This window comes from Molothrus aeneus, chromosome 21, assembly GCF_037042795.1.
Source record: "Molothrus aeneus isolate 106 chromosome 21, BPBGC_Maene_1.0, whole genome shotgun sequence".
Classification (NCBI taxonomy): Eukaryota; Metazoa; Chordata; class Aves; order Passeriformes; family Icteridae; genus Molothrus; species Molothrus aeneus.
In genome coordinates this window covers 2,273,533-2,292,789 of record NC_089666.1, presented here as the reverse complement: position 1 = coordinate 2,292,789, position 19,257 = coordinate 2,273,533, and the positions used below count along the sequence as shown (strand labels likewise).

General features: G+C 44.6%; 1 protein-coding gene across 2 annotated transcripts in view; it reads left to right on the top strand.

Moving 5' to 3' along the window:
* Nucleotides 1-19,257, top strand: part of SPEN (spen family transcriptional repressor) — a 66,640-nt gene that overhangs the window by 28,059 nt on the left and 19,324 nt on the right. For both annotated transcript variants that reach the window (XM_066564187.1, XM_066564186.1), the window contains exons 4-6: nucleotides 14,528-14,688; nucleotides 15,851-16,051; nucleotides 16,826-16,977. In XM_066564187.1, the coding sequence (XP_066420284.1) occupies nucleotides 14,528-14,688; nucleotides 15,851-16,051; nucleotides 16,826-16,977 (514 nt within the window). The remainder of the gene's footprint in view (nucleotides 1-14,527; nucleotides 14,689-15,850; nucleotides 16,052-16,825; nucleotides 16,978-19,257) is intronic.

Sequence of the window (19,257 nt, the reverse complement as noted above, 5' to 3'; positions counted from 1 at the left end):
AAAAATATATATAGAATCCCTCCCCCACCTTATCACTGGAGCAGCTCTCGCTCCTGCGTGAAGGTTTTCCCCTCACACAGCGCAGAGAAATGAAGTAGCAGCGGCTGTGTCAGAGCCGGCTCTGAGGCGGGAGAACCACCCTCTTTCCCTCTCAACCTATTTTAGGTTGTTTATTTATTTGTTTTAAACCTTAAATGCTCTGCTCGCTCTAGAAGTTAAGCACTGGTTTCCTCGCTGGAGGATACAGCCCTAAAAATCCCCCAAAAGGGCGATTTTGAAGCCTGCCCCAACATCCTAATGCCACCTCTGCCGTGATTTGACACAATTTCAAAATTAAATAGAAATTCTATCTTTGTTGGCCCCTCTGGGAGAACCTACCCCCACCTCCCCCCCCTTACATATAAACAGACAATAAAATACTTTAAAACGTTATAACTAAGAGGGGGTTTAATTTCTTTTTTATTTAGTATTTAATTTTCTTGGCATGAGCTGCCCAAAAAGAGTGGACATTTGGCTGCAATTAATACCCCCACCACTGCTGCACTCCCAGTAATAGTTGGTAATTGCTGGCTCTAAGTGAAAAGCAATTAAGCCTCTTCCTAAATGTGCAGAAGTAGGTGTTTATCTAAATCTGGGCTGTCAGCCTTTGTTTCTCTGTCAGGGCCCAGAAGCTCAACTGCTGCTTTCTCAAAGTGCATTTGATTCTTTACAGGCAGAGGAAAAAAAACAAACCTTTTTTCAAGTTAATTTCAGGAAAGGAGTCTTAAAAATATATCATGTTGTGGATGGGTGAAGTGGAAATTGCCCTAGAAAAATATTTCTCTTTTATTACTATGATAACTGTTTTGATGATTTCAAACAACTTTATTGTTGTTAAAGACATTATTATTATTTCAATGCTTTAAAGGCTTCTTGCAATGAGATCAGAATCTTTGCTGGAGAATATGAGGATTTGTGGCAGCTGATTCTAGACCCTCCGGTGAACTTGCTTTTTCCTCAGCTGGGGGAGAAAGATCTGGGTGTGTGGAAGGATGTGTATTATAAATGATATTTTTAAGTCACCCCTGGACAGCTGTAGGTCTGCGGGAGCCAGTGTCTGGTGTGAGAATTTGCAATTTCATGTCTTCTTAACCTCCTTTTTTAGGAATAGTGGGGAAAACCTGAGCTATGTGGACAGCACTGCTCCCACCAGCGTTGTGGGAGACTTTGGGCTATTCCTTAAGTCCATGGGAGCTGCTAAAAATTGCTGTTTTCCCAAAGGTCAGGTGCTGTTGGATTGAGTTTGACTTTGGGGTTGTGCGTGTGCGTATTAACAAAATGGTCACTTCTAATTGCATTTTTAAGGCTTTGATTTCCTTCCAAGTATTTTGCTTAATCATCTTGAGTAGGCTGAGGGAAGGAAAGAATTAGCTGAGGTCAGGGAAGTTGAAGCTGCCCATGTTACTGCTCAGAAGCCAGGCTTAGTCTGAGGGATCCTGGAGGCAGGAAGAGAAATGTGTTCCCTTCCTGCTGCACGCTGGGGGAGCAAGGGGAAACCAGCCCCGAGAAAGCCAAGGAAAACAGGGAAACGTGTGGTGCCGTGGGCTGTGGTGGCTGCCTCCCTCTGCATGAGCAGTCCAGATTCGCCTTTCCCTGGGAGACACACAGCTCGGATGTGAATCATGGCTAAAATAGATTAGAGGATCGCAGCCTGGAAGTGCTTATCTGCAGCGGTGATGGAGACACAGGCACCAGAGCTGGGGGGGAGCATCCCCATCACACAGACCTTGGGAATAAAGGGCAGTTTAATAATTTCTGATGAATATTCACATGGAGGGATGAATAGCAGAAGAGGAAGGCTGTATTGAACGCTTCTTGAAAAAATACCAGTCATTACAGTGATCAAACAAAAAATCCAGCCACTGCCTGGGCTCAGCCATACGTGTTCCAATTAAAGCCTAGACACCACCTCCCTTCGAACTTGCAAATACAGTGATTTGTTGGTTTTGTTTTGGGTTTTTTTTCCCCAAAGAGGATGTTTCTGGCTCTGCCAGAGGCGTGGATGCAGGAGAACCTTCCCTGTAAAACCTGAGGGCTGGGAGAACAGGTCTCCTCCAGGCGTAGCGACGCGACTTGGGCGTTAACTTTACAAACAATCTCGGGTGGAACATGCTGTACTTCAATAAAGTCACAGGATGGGAATTAATAGTAAATAAGCCTTATTGGGGAAAAAATAAAAAATAGTATCATCCCCTAATCTTTGCCCATTGAATTAACTGTGTACCTGATGCGCTTAGCTTTGCCCTCATCATCCCGGCACTGAGCGCAGTCTGGCTGTGATGCTGTGAGTGCCGAAACCACTAATGATGGCATCAAGGGTTTAAGTGCAAAAGCTTCTTAGCAGCAGATTAGGGATCCCACTGCAGATCCTTGTGGTCAGCTCCTAATGCTGCTCGGAGAGGAGAAGGCAGCGTGGCTCTTGAGTGGAAAATCACAGGCTCGGGAGAGAGGTGAGGGCTTCGATGTGTCCTGTAGAGGAGAAAAAATTTATATGTGTTGGGGTGTGGTCCAAATTTTGTTTAAATCTTGAAGGGAAGCTGAGTTTCCAAAAGGAGGAGCAGGGAGACATGCACTGTGTAGATGCCGTGTGAATAAGGTCTTTGCATGAGTATTCATTAAATGCCTAATATAAGAACAAAAATAGCTTTGGCATTAAGAAACTGGACTTCTCTGTGATCCTTCCTCGCAAGTGGCCCATAACAAAGGTAGGGGACCTGTTCCTTTGTTTCCTGGTCCTTCCAGCCGTGAGTGCACTCTGCTGTCTGGAGAAGCGAGACGTGGAGCCTTTTAATTTCTTCTCTTTGAGAAATGTCTGGGCTTCAGTGCTCAGTTGCTTTATTTAGCTCAAAGTGATGGTTTTGGTTAGAAGACACTTGGAAATCCAGGATGGCAGGAAAAGTACCTCTTAGAAAATCCTTTCTACAAGAGGGAAGTCGTTTTCAGGCCTGTATCCTCATTTCTTCCATGGTTGTGGGGTGTTCTCTGCAGATGTCCAGAAATCATTGGTTTTATATCTGGGCAAAAGTATGAGAACCTCATAAAACAGTTTAAAAATCAAAAATAATTGAAACACATCTCCAGCAGATCCCAGCTCTAAGGGCATTCACGTATTTATTATCTTTCATCCATTTAAGAGCTTTTCTGGCGTGATAACACTTGAAAGAAAGGCACTGTTCTCCTCCTGAAAGTGAATTCCCAAGAATGCCCAGCCCCAGGTCCCTGTGGACAGACAGTGCCGGGCTGGGCAGAGTGAGGTGCAGAGTGTCCTACTTACTGTGGCTGCTACAGGTCTGACCTCCTTGGATCATCTGACACCTCGTTGGGTAAGAGGTTGCTGCAAGATCTCAAACCCTCAAATTATGTAAGATTTACACACTTGCTTTGAAGTTGGTCCCTCCCTTCCATGTTTGTTTACTGGCTGATGTGTCCTGTTGGATTGTGAAGGATGAATAGTCACAGAAAGGAGGCTGTCGGGTTAGTACAGATTTTCTGTTCCTCTTTGTTTTCTAAACGCGCTTGGAGCTGCGCTTACCCCGGTTCCGGAGTCTGGGAATACGCCGAGGACGTCCTGCGCCACTCGCGGCTTTGCTGGGTGAAATTTTCAGTTTGTTTGTTTCTGAGATGGAGAGAGGGAGGAGAAAGGCTCATTGTGTTGCTAGAGGAGAAACAGAGATGGTATCTAACAGCTGTCTCAGGAGTTGATGTTGGGTTTGCTTTTTTTAATACGCAGTTTATCTCGAACTTTGAGAAATCACATGGAAAAAAGGAAGGTGCTTACTTACCCTGTACGTGTGGCTGCTATGGTTTGGGGGTTTGAAAGCACTGGCTCCCATAAAGGAAGCTCACAGGCTTTGCCTGTGGGAGTCCCTCAGAGGACTTTTCTTCCATGCTGTGCCCTCGCAGTGCCAGCGGGATTGCCTCGCGCTGCTCCTCCTTCCCCAGCTGCTGCCATGCCGGGTGGAGGCCGGGGCTGTACGTGGTCCAGGGAGGTGTAAGGCATTTCCTTCTGGATTTTCCCCTACTTATGGATTTTTTCTCGCAAATTAAGTTCTCACCCGTGCTTTGTGATCCCTGGTAAGTGCGGTGGAACTGGCCCAGGCTTTTGGGAAAGAGAATCCCTGGACTTCTGACCATGTGTGGAGATGTAATCGCTAAATCCTAACAAATTCCATGGAATTAAGTTACAGCAAGGTGCTTTCTCAGAAGTTCCTCTGAAGTGACAAACACTGTCATATGATACCGGTTTTGCTGGGTTGGTTTGGAGTTGTTTTTCTCTTAAATTTGCTCTTTAAGCCTGGCATTACTCTCCATAGTTGATCAACAAAGTAAAATCACATTCTCTCCCCCAACCTACTGCAGATCCACAATAGGTGCTGTGGCACCTGTACCTATTTCATACAGACATTTTCTTTTTGGTTTTATTTTCATTACTTCAGTGTTTTCTACCCATGTGAAAGCTCACAAGAACTTCTACTTTTAGTTGTATTTTTATTTGCATGTGGGCAGCAAAATGAAGTAATTCCCAAATATAGTCCTAGCCAAGAGATCCATCTGTTCCCTGCATTTTTAAATGGCAAATTAATCCTTAGCATAGAACTCATCAAATGTCTTCTCTCTATAATTTATGCTGCCTGAGATCACAGAAATGACTTTTTTTTTTTTTCCCAGGCCTTCCATTTTAAGTAGTCCTTTACTCCAGAACAGCAGCTCCCATTCTGGTTTTACAGAGCTCTCCTGTGATTCCTCCAGTCTCTGTTGTTGGTCTAAAAGGGGGCATTAAAAAAAAAGGGCCTCCAAAATTATTCTTCCCTTCATCTCTTTGGTGTTTCTTTGAAAGGCTGTTGAAGATTCTATTAGAATCTTAGATCAGAAGGAGTATTTTATGATTCTAAGATGTAAGGGAATAGAAATTCTCTTTGAAAAACACCCTTGATAAATGGATTTATTTTGAATGGAGAGCTAGGGTTGCCCTGTCCATTTCCATTTGGATTTCTCTCTTTGGACAATAAGTGACCATTTTTAGAAGTACTAAACTTCCATGGCGTTATCTGCCATAAAGGGAATTTCTATATTAAGCTTTGCATGTTCCCAAATTTACTTAAGCGGCATTGTAGCTCAGCTGTGTATCTTGGCATGCCTTCCATTGCAGCTCCCATCCCAGGAACAATTCTGTTTATAGGAGAGGATGCACCATTTCAAAACTGCTCCAAATCAAGAATTTCGACAAATGGTGTTTTGTATATTGCTAAAAAAACTCCCTGCCTTGGGTTGGGAGGAGGCAGTGCATGCAAATAGTGCCTGGCTTGGTTTTTTTAAGGCAAGGTGTGATGCTTTTCTAAAACATGAAGACAGAATTAATTCTATGGGGCTGCTTGCCGTGATCTTCTGGCAGCTTTATGTTAAAAAGTAACTGCAGTAACTTAGAGGTGAATCAGTGCTGGGGTTTTTTTGTTCTAGCATATGTCTGAAAAAGGCTTTTCTTCTGAAAGATGCCCAGTGCTCAACACTTAGTCAATGCCAAATGGTTTTAAAATTGTACTTAGAAGTGTTTATTCCCAGGAATTCATTTGACAGGGCTCTTAAGGCAAAAGAGGTTACTTTTTGCTCCTTGAGTAAATGTGTAGTAGCCTACTTGGATGCAGTGGTGGTTACATTTTCAATGGCATTTGACTCTCCTGGCTCTTAGGCAGCACTTGGAGTAGAGTTTGGTGTTTTTTCCTAGGATGCTGAGTAGGTCCCTTCATGAAAGCAGTGCTGTTATTGAGGAAACTGCCTTTAAATATTGGGCTTGATGATTATGGAGCTCTCTTCCAGCTTGAATGATTCTGTGCTGCTTTCTTGGTATTTTGAAAATTCTTGGCCACCCGTGAGCCCGGAGATCAAATTCCTCAGGCAGTTCCCTCTGTGATTCATGGAATGACCTTGGGCAAAGCCTTGGCCTCTTCATACCTTCCTTTTCCATCTGCAGTGGATGTTAAGACAGCCTCCCATGAACCTGGTACTAAAATACAGCTTTTGTCCAAAGATCTCACGTGCTCTGAAGTGTCAGTTACAAAATACTAATTTAGATCATCAGCAGATAGGTGGCAAAAGCTCTTCCCTTTAACACAATTACTCTGGTTTTGGCCAACTTTTGCCTGATCCATGCCTGGAGCAGCAGCACTTCCTCAGGCATGTGCTGGCATTGCTTGGAATAATTTGGAGCGTGGCTGGAGGAGGTGGCAGTTCTGGGTGGCTGCAGCAGGGCTTCTCACGAGGGACCTTGACCCAGGGCTTCACTCTGTGAAGGTGATGTGAAACAGAGGCTCATCCTGCTCACCCATTCTCACACCCACCCTCTTTCTTCCCTCTTTGCATCGGTGGAAGTTTAATTGTGGGAAAGCAGAGCTGAAGAGCTGCTTTGTACTTCACCCTCAAGGCCTCGATGACTTTTATCTTTCCCAGCGCCAAGCTCCGTCACCGTGGCCGTTTGCTGAGAAAGCATTTCCTTCAGCTTCCCAGGGCTTCTTTTGGAGCATGAGCAATCCCACTGTTCCCAGGGAGCATCCATGGTTCAAAGAGGCATTGGCTGGGCAGGCAGGTAACTCCAGCTGCTCCCAAATTCAACACCAAACCCATCCGCATCCACCTGCCAGCGTGGGGAGTGCAGGCATTGAGCAGCTTCTCCCCAGCAGTGGGAAGCTGTTGTCAGTGCTGAGTCAGCTCTTGGCTCCAGAGATAGGCCAGTGTGTTTGTAACCAACACTTTTTTTCCCTCCAGGTTAATGTTTTTAATTCTTGGTGCACAAAGTTCAAGCCCAAGGACAGGGGGACGTAGGTCAAGGAGCGAGGTGACAACACCGACTGTGGGTTGGGCACAGTGTCCTCAGCCAGACAGAGATTAATATAAACATACATATTTTTAGCAATTATAATGGGTTATTTAGTTGCAGGGCAGAATTAAAAGGAGCCCAAGGCTCTGAGGGCTGCAGGGGAAGGTGGTTTTGGGGGTGGGAGTAGTCCATCCTTCTGAGCAACATCTCCATCTTCTCCATGATTCATTTCAGACTTTAATCAAAGATCAGGTGTCAGACATCAGGATAAAATAACTGACGTAAATATATTTATATATATTTATACATGGCCTGTCACAGAAATGCAAATGGAATGTTAATAAGCCACTCACTTGGCTTAGGATAAATATATGGTAAATAGTACCTGGAGGCTGTGTCTTCAAAGACTTGCTGGTCAGAGACTGAAATAAATACAGCAACAGTGTGTGTTAGTTGGCGATGTAAAGGACATTGATTTGTCACAGTTGTGTTGCTTTCCCATGGCCCTCAAACATCATTTAATTTTGTTTCTTTGGATTTAGGATTCCAGCCCAGCAGGAGATCATTGTAGTCTTCTCTCTGGGCGTGGTAAAGCAGAAAAAGTTAAGGGAAGGAGGATGTCCTTGTTTCATTAGTCTGCAGTATTTAATGATCTCTCTTTAGAGTTGTAAATGCTGGTTTTATCTGTTGCATGCTTTTTGTGGCTGTTTCTGTTTCTGTGCAGCACTGACCTTTCCCCCCTCTCGGTGGATTGTTGTATCATAGCTGAGTGCTGTTAAATACTGCAGAGTGTGTGACATGCATAAACCAAAGTTCCTTGGGTGGCGAGTTCTCAGCGGCTTGAACGGGTGCCAAGAATGTCACAGAATCCCATCCCAGCGAGCTTTGCTCCAGAGGGCCGAGGCCGGGGTGATGGGCACAGGGTAATTACACTGAGGGAATGTTTAGGTGGCTTTCTCTGCCCTTCCTCTTATATCCATGTTTCCAGTGGAAAGCCTTGTTTGCACATGGAGGAAGGCGTTCGGGTTCTTCGTGGTTTCCCTGTGTGGGCTGAGCCCCTTCAGCGCGCGCCTGCCGTTGGCAGAATGCGGTGACGGCTCGTTTCCTCTTGATCTCTTCATACAAACCAACCTCAGAGGTTGGACTGGGTTTTCTGACGTCTTCAACTTCAGGTTCAACAACTCCTTTGAAGGAGGGAAAAACCCCTTGTATTTATTTCCGCAGGTGTGTGAAATGTTTTTTTTCCCATACAAATGCCCTGGTGTGGGACGTGTCATGTGTACAGAACAACTGCCTGCTGCTTGCTTGGATATTTAGGTCAGTGTTGGAATCAGCTCTGATAAGGAGTTAAGGTCGGTGTGCCCAGACCTCTGTAATTTTCATTGTGGTTATTGCTGCCTGTGGCAGGGTGTTGGAATGAGATGATCTCTAGGGTCCCCTTCTGGGATTCTTTGATTCCTGCTTGAGTGTGGCAGAACAGCCACCTGGATTGTTGGATTAACAGGGTGGTGTCAGGAGTTTTGTGGGAATGGCCTACTGCTGTCCTGTGTGATTTGATGTGCGTTTTTTACTTACATGTGTGTAGAGAACAGGGGAAATTCTGGGTAAATATCTTCTTAGGTTCATGTTATAGTTATGAGTAGGTCAGAAATACCAGTCTGTAATAGCCTTGTGCATATATTGCTCCAAAGTATAATTTTCCATCCAGAAGTTGAAGTGTTTCACAGGTGAAGATCCTTTAGTCCATTGCTAGAATGGAGTACAGTGCATTTTTTAAGCTTTTATTTTAAGCAGTTGCCATCAGTTTTTTGTGGGTGTTGGCTGGCAGTAATCAGGTCTTTTTAATTCTTTTTATTCCCAAATAACACACCGGTACATTCAGGAAACTTGGAGCAATTTTCTAGTGCTGTTTTCCCAAGTTGAGGAAATCTAACCAGCAGGTTTTTTTTTTTTTCTTCCAAAGCCTATAAAGTATCCCAAGGATTTGTGTCTTCTGGATAGAGCTGATCATACAACACTGTCACTGCCGGTGTTCTGTGCATGGAGATCATCTGTGGTGACTTAACTTGGATCTGGAAAGGGAGGGACAGGGAGAAAACCCGAGGGTTCCTGTTCTTCCGTTCAGAGATGACTGTATGTTAACTTTGGATTTCCTGACCCGGCTTGGGAATCTGCTGCTGACATCAGCCGTGAGAATAACCCTCCGTCAGCAGGGATGGAGCCTGTCCTCAGTAGATCTTTCTAGGAGATAATCTGCACTCGGAGATTATTCTGACAGGGTATTGAGTCGAGCTGAGCCAGGCAGAATTCCTGATTTCAAGTTAATTTTGGCAGGGAAAAAGTGATCATTCCGCATATTTTCTGTAAAAATAAAAAATCCTGGATGCTTCACCAGGTCTGGAGAAACAGTTTTTGAAGTCAGTTATAAAAAAAAAATTTAAGTATTTTTACATTTTTCACAGCTGAAGTTAGGCATGAAAAATGCAAAGGTTTTAAACTGGTTTTAGGTGGCTTTGTTTTTAACTTGCTCCAGCTATAGAGGTTGGAATCATGGAATGACAGAATCCTGGAATGGTTTGGGTTGGAAGGCACCTTAAAACCCATCTCATTCCACCCCTGCCTCAGGTTACTCCAAGCCCTGTCCCACCTGGCCTTGGACACTTCCAGGGACTGGGCAGTCACAGCTTTCACAGTTGCTTTTCTGGGCAACAGCAGGTTGGTTTTGTTTTGCTTTTTTAAACCTGCATTGGCAGCTCAGCGCCCGCAGGATGTTAAAGCTTCCCTCTGCTTTATCCTCCACGGCGGCTGCCGTGTTTCCAGCCGTGTTTCCAGCCGTGTTTCCAGCCGTGTTTCCAGCTTTGTTTCCCGCCTGCCGCTCGTGGGGAGCCCCCAGCCTGCAGCTGACTCACCGCTCTCAAATAAATCAACGGGCAGAAATGACAATTGTGCCACATTTTAAAATTGCAGGAGGGTGCAGGGCAGGTTGTGAGATCCCTTGATTCAGCGCCGCTGCCATTGAGGGGAAGCAGCAGGTCTCCCATTCCAAGCAGGGGCTTGGAGCCTCTCTTTTATCTCCTTTTGTGGGAACAAAGGACAGCTGGCTTTGTGTTCTCCGCTCGGTGCTTTCATTTCTCACACGTAAACCCAGCGTAACTTCATCGCCACTAGGCCTGCAAAGTGGAATTGCCTGAAAATGAGAAATTTCTCTGGAAATGAGGAGTGGTTTGTGGGATTCCAGGATTTGAAATGTCATCTTTGCATTTAGAACTGAGCAAAGGAAAATTCTGTGCGCTAAATGAGCTGCAATGTACTGAGACCAGGAATGGGGCCCCACCATCCTTGTGGGTCCCTTCCAACACAGGATATTCCATGAAACCAGATGTATTTGAGTCTGAATCTCATGGCTGGATTATTACAAGTTGAGTCTTTGAGAATCAGCCCATGTGGATAAAATTTAAATTGGTTTATGAACAAGTTTAATATTGATTAATGGAAAATAGATACATAGATAAATATTGTAAGTCATTAATAGATTTTATCATGATTTATAAAAAATGGACACATAAATAGTGTGAGTAAGAACACACATCCTTATAGGTAATCATGGAATGCCAATAAGTGTTTTAAAAGGGCTTGTAAACTACACCTGTAGTAAAGTGCATGTAGATTCCATTCCATCCACTCTTTTGTCAGTTGTATTTTATATTCTACTTGAAAGGCATGTAATTCAACAGATCTGGATTTAGTTTTTATAACTTTACAGCATGAAAATCACAAGCTAATATTGAGGTGGACTAAAAAAGTAAATCTCCACATTCTTGTGTTTGTAGACTTTTTATGTCAAGTGACATTAATTCTGGATAAACAACTCATATTGCATTTTCTCCAGTGCTTAAAATCAGAAAAAATCAATGCACTGCTTATTTTATGTCCACCCCTTGTTTAATTAAGAACAATCTCTCTTATTGCTCAATTTTCCCATCTGATTTTGCCGACAAGAAAATACAAAAATAATTTTTCTTCAACGCTGTGATACCGTAGAGCGAAACTGATTTTAGAAGTATCAGGGCTGGACAAAAGAGCATCTGAGCTGCTGGTTCAGCGCTCAGACTGTTCCCCGGCGGTGCCACGTTCCGGGAGCAGCGTTGGTTCCCAGCTCCCTCCCGGCGCCGCGCGTGTGTTGTGACAGCTCTGGAGATTAGTTCCTCGGCGTGCTGGCATTCTGCTCTGCTGACTTCACAGCGATGTGGAAGAGCAGGTTCTCCCGTGTTGGGAAAAGGCTGAGTGCCAGAGCACGCTCTGGCTTCTGGAAAAAATCACCCCGGGTTTAATGCTGCTAGCGGAAGCCCAAAATGAAGTTTCAGAGCTATTTTTGTGCCATTTTTGACCTGCCCCAAAACCTATTGATGCTTGGAATACTTTTAAGGAGGAGATTATCAGAGTTGTTGTTTTATCCTGTTATGTTCCAGTGTTAAAATTTCCCTAGCTCATTCTAAAAGCTTTATGAACCCGCTTTTGCCAGAAGAATTTTTAATAACTTATTTTCTGCGTTGGCAACGGGTGGTTGTTTTCAAAATTACTCACAGGGAAAAGCAAAGCCATATTCTCATTTTAATATTCTGGGAACTTGTCCTTGAGCAGCTTTCAGGCTTCAGATCTGTATATTTTTAAAGCTGAAAAAGAGTTGTATTTTGCTGCTCAAGACTCCACATAATTCCCTGTCAGATGCTTTATTTTGATTGTGCTGTGAGCTATAACTGGGTGACACAGCAGCTATAATTAACTCTTCCATCATTCTCCCATTCACAGAACATCAAACCTTTGACTTACTTTTGAATTATTATATCCATGTTTCTTCAATTGGAAAAGTGATGGGGATTTCCCTAAAGAAAGGAGGGATTGTTCTTGCAATAATTTTTTTTCTTGTCTAAAAATAGTCAGGAAATAATGACTTTTTTTTTTCTGGAATGTCTCAGAAAGTCTTGCTTTGCTAAGGGACACATATCCTTAAAACTCCCTGGAGAAATGGAAGTTACCAGTATGATCCTTGTTTCCCAAAGTTGCACAGAATTCAGGCTCCTTTGTAGAATTTATCACCCTGTTGCACTGCTTTGTCATCACTTGGATATCTAATGGTATTATCCCGAGATAATATTTTTTCTCTAGTGGAATGCTGTGATTTTAACAGTATGCTCCATATTTTTAATATCCTCATTAAAAAAAACCCCAAACTGTAAAAATAGCCTGTCTCCATTCTAAAGCACTGCTCAAATCAAGCCTCTTGCTCGAGAGATACAATCTCAGCACACTGGAATTCTAAGGGCTTTAGGATCATCAAGATGTGAGAAGGGAAAGTGGAAATGGGCACGGGGCAGAGGGTTTTACAGCCCTGAAGTCCTATTTTTGCCTTTCCCAGGGGCTACTGAAGCACATGGAGCTGCTGTCAGCTTGGGAATTATTTTCACTTTCTCCCCACACACATTCTCTGCCCTATATTTGTGTTTAAAGAAGTTTCTCTATTCTTTGTCAGTTTATTTCCCAGTAGCAGGCGATGGCTGATGTTACTCCTGGAGAACACTGAGGGCCTGTTCATGTGGGATTGGGTTTGTTTTTCTCCCAAAATGCTGTAGAGAAGAGCTTCATTTTGGTGATTCAGTGGAATGGCAGAGGGAATGGAATAAAGATGAGGAAGAAATGCTCCACTCTTCACTTTCAGTGATGAAATAGTTCATTAATGAAGAGGGCACAAAAGGAGGGTGTACAGATGAGACAGAAATAAAGGCAGTTTACCAATTTAGCAGAAAAATGAGGCTGTGAAGGGATATCTTGATGGTGGGAGATTCGTTGCTGGGAAGCACAAGGGACTGTAGCTGGGAAGGGAGATGTTATTTATTATCCATGAAGTGAGAGGTTGGGTGGTGCAGGGCAGCTGCCCTGGGCAAGAGCAGGGCAGGGGGAAGGGCTCACTTTTTCACTCACTTTTTCACTCACTTTTTCACTCCATTCCTGGCATGGCTTTATTTTCACTCCTCTCCCAAAGTGATGCTGAACTTCCTCCTCCGGGGCTGGAGGAGTAGGAGGAGAATGTGTGGGAAAGGCACCAACGTGTGAAGTGGCTGGATGGGATGGGAGGCTTGTAATGAGAGGGTGAGACCAGCAGCAGTTTCTCATGTTTATTATTACTTCTGCATTTTTGACCCTTTTTGTTGTGTTTTATTTTGGTCTGGCCTGTTTTTATATCCTTCTGGATTGTTTGTAAGTATTTTGGGACAGAGATTGTCTTCCCTTCTGCGCCTCCAAATATAATGGGGACAGAGCCCAAGGGCTTTTGGGAATGTGCCACGGTGCTTGTTACACCAAGATGTTCAGAAAGAAAACCAGGTTTTTTTGAACGTTTGAAGAAAAACACCCACAAAAAAAGCAGTAAAAGAGCTCACAAAATCAAATCTTGGAAATTACTAGAAGCCTGAAATGGTTTCCCTGAGAAAAGAAATGGAAAAGTTAAGTGGTTTAATGGCAAGAAGGTTTGTAAGAAGGGTATGAAATATTTAAGATAAGAAAAAGATAAACTTGCGTATCGTTTTTCTAATACAATGTGGAGAGGAATATAAAAATTCAATCAAGCAGCAAATTTCAGACTGACAGGGTTATTTTAGTACGTGGCACATCTCCCCCCCTCCAGCCTCCGAGTTAAAATTCCAGCAGAATTTTTTCGAAGGCTGCTCGTGTAATGGAGAATGAAAGTCTCCGGGGTTATGTCAGACAAAATTATTTTTAGCGCTGTTCTGAGCCCTCGTGCCTCGGGGAAGAAATGAGCCACTGAAGCAGGATGACGTGTCCCCACTGGGCAAGCTTTAATAACATTATATTCTCTGTATTTCTGCCTCTCCTCGAAGCATCGAATGATCCTGAGTCTGTGGGTTAGATTGACTCCCTCTGTGATCTAATATGCAAATCCTCTTCCGCTGTAATTATTGTTTATAAAAGGTGTTCTTGGGTCTGAATTCTTCATGTCTGGAGTTGGAGATTGAGGCTGAGCCTGGAAATAGTGTTTGCTGGTTCATAGAGAATCCTAGAGTGGTTTGAGCTGGAAGAGATCTTAGAGATCATCTTGTTTCACCCTGGCCGTGGGCTGGGACAGGGACACGGACATCCCCACCCATCCAGGTTGTTCCCAAGCAGTTGACCAGAATGCTTGCCATGATTTTCACATGTGGTCTCTTGGGAGTACAGATCTTTTCAGGGAAGATGCCTGAGAGCACAATAATACTTCTTTCCTGACATGAGAGTGCTGGGAGGGGTTTTGAGGCATTGTCAGACCTGTGCATCCTCCCTGTATTTCTCCACTCTTCCTTACACAGCTCCTGAGCTGGTCCAACATTACATTACACTTAATTAAATCTCCATTATTGTCAGGGTGGGTAACAGGATCTCCCTGACATTTTACCCCCATTCCACTTCCCTGCCTTTCTCCTCTGGTGGCTTTGGAGGGGGATATTGGTAGGAAGACACTTAAATCTGTGTGAATAGCGGGCAGCAGCACAGAAACAGAACCGGGCACGAAAGGGAGGAAGACCTGTGGATGAGCAGAAACTCTGGAATTTTGCTTTTTTAATAAGATAACCATTTCCTGGGTGACTGTGCACTCACCTGTGCTTCCCTCCATGCCATTCCCAGCAGTGACTCCAGCAGCAGCTCGAGCGACGAGTCCCCGGCGCGCTCGGTGCAGTCGACGGCCGTGCCCGCGCCCGCGTCCCAGCTGCTCCCATCACTGGAGAAGGATGAGCCCAGGAAGAGTTTTGGGATCAAGGTGCAAAATCTTCCAGTGCGCTCAACAGGTGAATTCACTCGGGAAAGAGGAACAGGAAAAGGGGATGGGACTGGTAGGATAACCTGAACTGAGTCTTTGACGCACGGCAGCCACGTGCTGCCTCTGAGGATGGGATTCTCTCCCTGCTTCTGCCTCCCTTCTTGTGTGACAGTGGGAAAATTGCTTAATTAGTGACCATCTGTGAGAAACCCTGCTGGTCCCATCTCCAAGTACTGGGCATTTCCAGCTCCTGGAACTGGTGCTTCCAACAGTAATGTGGACTTTCCCAGGGAAAAAACTGATACATCCCCATTTTTAACTTAAAACTGATTGTTTTATCTCACCCTGCTTCAATTTATTTTTTAATCCAAAAAGGCAAGGGTTTCCTGTTGCAGTTTGAGTGCTTTAAAACACCCCTGAGCATATTTGTAAAGGCATGTTGCATGGAAAATAACCCAGGAAACCACGTGCTGAGGAGCGCCCATGATTGCTCCCTGTTCCCTGTGCTTAGCACAGGAGAGATCCCACAGGAAAAACCAGCATGGCATCAGTTGTGAAACAGTTTTAACAGAATTCATGGATGCAGAAGCACTGGCTGAGCTAAAATAATATCTGTTAATCTTGTGAGCAGAGTACCTCACGTGTTGGTATCTTCCTATAGATTTAATGCCTGTCATATTCCTTGAAAGGACACGAAGCTGAGGTCAATATCCCACAAATCTCAGACAGATTGTGTGGGGCTGAGTCAGATTCTGCAAAATCTGATGAATCTGCCTGGTTATATTTCTGAATTGACTGAACTGAACGCTGTGTGACTCCAGCCTCCACTCCAGACAGCTCATCCCAGCTATGCACAGTATTCCTGTGGGATTTTTAATAGAGTATCCCTGTTATTTCTTCTTTGCCTGGAGCTGGGTGTCTCTTAGAAGCAAAAACCATCCACCGCCAGCTTTAGCCATGTAAAGCCATGTGTGTAGTTTCTTGGGTTTAAAAGAGAAAGATCAGCAAGAAACTTTGGACACTGTCAAAATTAACATCCCAAATTGAAAAGGGCAGTCGTGTGAGCACAGAGTTAAGTGGGATGAAGTCACATTTCAGAAGACAGTCAGAGTTTTTCATGTATTTTTATGGTGCTGCTGAGCTGGTAGAAGTGACGTTTCTGCAGTATTAATGTTTATTTGTTGGTTTAGATACAAGCCTTAAAGATGGACTTTTCCACGAATTCAAGAAGTACGGGAAGGTGACGTCGGTGCAGATCCACGGCGCGTCCGAGGAGCGCTATGGGCTCGTGTTCTTCCGGCAGCAGGAGGACCAGGAGAAAGCACTGAATGCCTCCAAAGGAAAGCTCTTCTTTGGCATGCAGATTGAAGTCACAGCCTGGATAGGACCAGGTAAGGTCCATGCCCTTCTCCCATGGGACTCTGGGTGTGTTTAGGAGCTGTTGTAAAGAGGCTGAATAGAAGTAGGAAGCATCCTTTAAGAAGTAGGAAGCAAACTTAAAGAAACTGGGGAGAATGCCACGATAAACTCTGGAGCAAAAAGCGTGGATGCTCTTGGATCAAACAGCCAGAGAGAAGGAAAGCTGCCATCCTCCCAAACAGTGGGATCTGCTGCAAGGAACGATCTCATCTGCCATGTCTCAGTGGAGCAGCTGCCAGTGGGTGGTGTGAGCACAGCACTGAGTCCTCCCAGCCTCGTTTCGTCTCCTTTTAATTAAAACAGCCAATGAGTGCTGCCTTTTGAGGCTGTGGCAGCACAGCCCACGTGACCAACCAGTGAGAGCTGCAGCCCTGAGCACGTGGTGAAGTTCTCAGACTGCACTTCAATGGCTTCTTTAAAAATTGATTCCTGAAAACAAACTCCTGCCACGTGCTCTTCCCCAAGCACAGGGAAGCCTTACTGGAATTCATGCACTCGAGCATTGATACTTGGTAAATTTCCAGAGAAGCAGTTGAAAAGTGCAGCTCCCTTTCACCTGAGGATGCTCAGATTCCTCCATGGAATATAAAGATTCTCAATCCCCCATAAATAACAAGTCATGGGTGCAGTACTGGGTGTTTTTCTCAAAGACAGTGGTTACCCTTGTTCAGATCAAGGAGGCCTGAATAAACCAACATGATCCAAATCTCCAGTCATTACAAATTTCCTGCTCTCTTTTATCCTAGAAACCGAAAGCGAGAATGAATTTCGTCCTTTGGATGAAAGGATAGATGAATTTCACCCAAAGGCAACGAGAACTCTGTTCATTGGCAACCTGGAGAAAACAACCACCTACCACGACCTTCGCAACATCTTCCAGCGCTTTGGGGGAATAGTGGTACGTGAATGGTGTCCTGTGTGGGGTGGCACTGCCCCCCTTTCTGTACAGACCTGTGAAATGCTCTGAGTGCTGCTAAATCTGTCAACGACAAATAATTCAGTCTTTCTGTAATAATCTGAGTCACTCATCTTGCTGGAATATACCTGAAAGCTTTTCTTTGTGTTCAGAGTTCAGCATACAAATGTTGAGGGGTAGCTTACCAGGAAAAAGAGTTCTAGGAGTGTTTACAACAAATGTCTCTCCTGCTGTTTTCTCCTGGTAATTGTCTCCTGGTAGTTCCAAAGCTGACTGGGTATTTGGGATGTGAATGTGCCAGGTGATGTTCTCATGTTGACTCCTACATCTGTGTGAATCTGAGTTTCCTGTTGATTCCTGGAACAGGGGCTTGGTCAGTGTGTGTGGAAGCAGCCCTGTGCCCAGGCAGAGGGGACTGGAGCAGAGGGATCAGTGATGGCACGTGAGGGATTTGGGTTTTCAGCTGAGGAGGAGTATCCAGATGAGGTAGAGCAGCCCCCTCGTCTCTGCTCATGACTGTCTATCAATTCCCATCAATGTTATATTTAAGGGAAATTTTCCATAAATGTTTTGCAACTGTTCTGCTTAATTAATTTTCACATGGGCATGGAGTGACAGGACAAGCCTTAAGCTGAAGGAGGGCAGAGTTAGGGAGGATATTGGGAAGGAATTCTTCCCCAGGAAGGTGGGGAGGCCCTGGCACAGGGTGCCCAGAGCAGCTGTGGCTGTCTCATTCCTAGAGGTGTCCAAGGCCAGGTTGGAGGGGGCTTGGAGCAGCCTGGGACAGTGGAATGTGTCCCTGCCCATGGCAGGGGGTAGAACTGGATGAGCTGTAAGGACCCTTCCAACCCAAACCATTCTGGGATTCATTCTGTGATTCCTGTTGAGTCTGGGCTTCAAACAGTTTGTGTTCTCCCTGTCAGCTGTGGGTGCTTGTGAATGTGCTGTGCCTCCTTCACTCTGCTCTGACATGTCTATTGCAGCTGAGGAATCAGTCACACATTCCAGGAGCCCCATCCCTGCTACTCCCCAAAAGAGGAGGAGGTTGTTTCCATGTACAATGTGAACAAATATAAAATCCCCATTTTATGATGTCTGGCAGCCCTTGTGTATGCAGACTCTGCTGTATCCTTGACATCAGTAGTGATTTATGAATTTGTGCCATGTCTGTGGCTTGAACCCTTTTCCAGTGTTAGAGCAGCAGAGCTCTCCTGATAAAGATGCTTATCAGTGCTAGTGTAAATTGGCTTTTGTGTGCCGTGGTGCTCCCTGTCAGCATTATTAATGGCTCAGAACTGGGAGGCAGTGCTGCCTTGCTGTTTCCAGGAAAACTTGCAAGCTCAGGTGCAGGAGGGACCAGCTTTATAACCTTTCTGAGGGGTAATGAGCACAATAATGATACTTTATTTGCCTGTCACAAGGAATTGCTTGCCCAGGGTGAGTGGTCAAGTATAATTTGCCGTGGTTGCAGTTGTGCTACTTCAGACACTTGGAAATGTAGTTTTCCATTAATATTTCACTTAAATCATTAGGCCAGGGCTGTAGGAGTCTAGCAGTTGTGTAAATGTCCCTGTTTACTTCTGTTTTCCCAGATAAAGAGCTCTTGGGTGAGACCGTGTCAAACTGCTGCCTTGTCCCTAAATTTATTAACCATGAAATTAGCCTGTCCTGGATGTTGGAACATTTGTGCTTAGATCCATATGTGGCTCACAAAGGCAGCTCCTGCTATTCCAACAAATAAAGCCAAACCCTCCACCTCCTATTTTCAGCTTGGAATGAATCATAGTATCATGAGTTTGTTCAGAGGCTTTGGGTACATTTCCAGTGCTAGTGCTGAGCTTGTTTGTTAACCAAATGTCAGCTCCTGGCTTGCTGGCCTTTTTTAAATCGATTAAAATCAGCCTTTATTTGGCTTTGTGAGCCTCTGGCTGTACTTGTGAATGGGCCCATGGTGGCTTGGTTTTAAAGAGCAACAGCAACCGAAGTTGAGACTCTTTTTGCCTTTGCCATGAGTCAGACTGGTTCAAGAGATGAGTCCAGCATCACTTTGTGTTTCTAGGAACAGGATGGATCATGATTATTTGGAAAAGAAGCCCGGCTTGGCTCAGAGATGAGGGTCGGGGCAGGTTGTTTTCTCGTGAGCCTTTGTGAGAGAAAATTAATCTGTATTTCTTTGATCCTGAATTGTCTCTTCTTGATATAGTATTAACAGCCTAAAGCTGGTGTTTGTTGATCAGGTCAGGCTTAGTTCTGCAGGCTTGG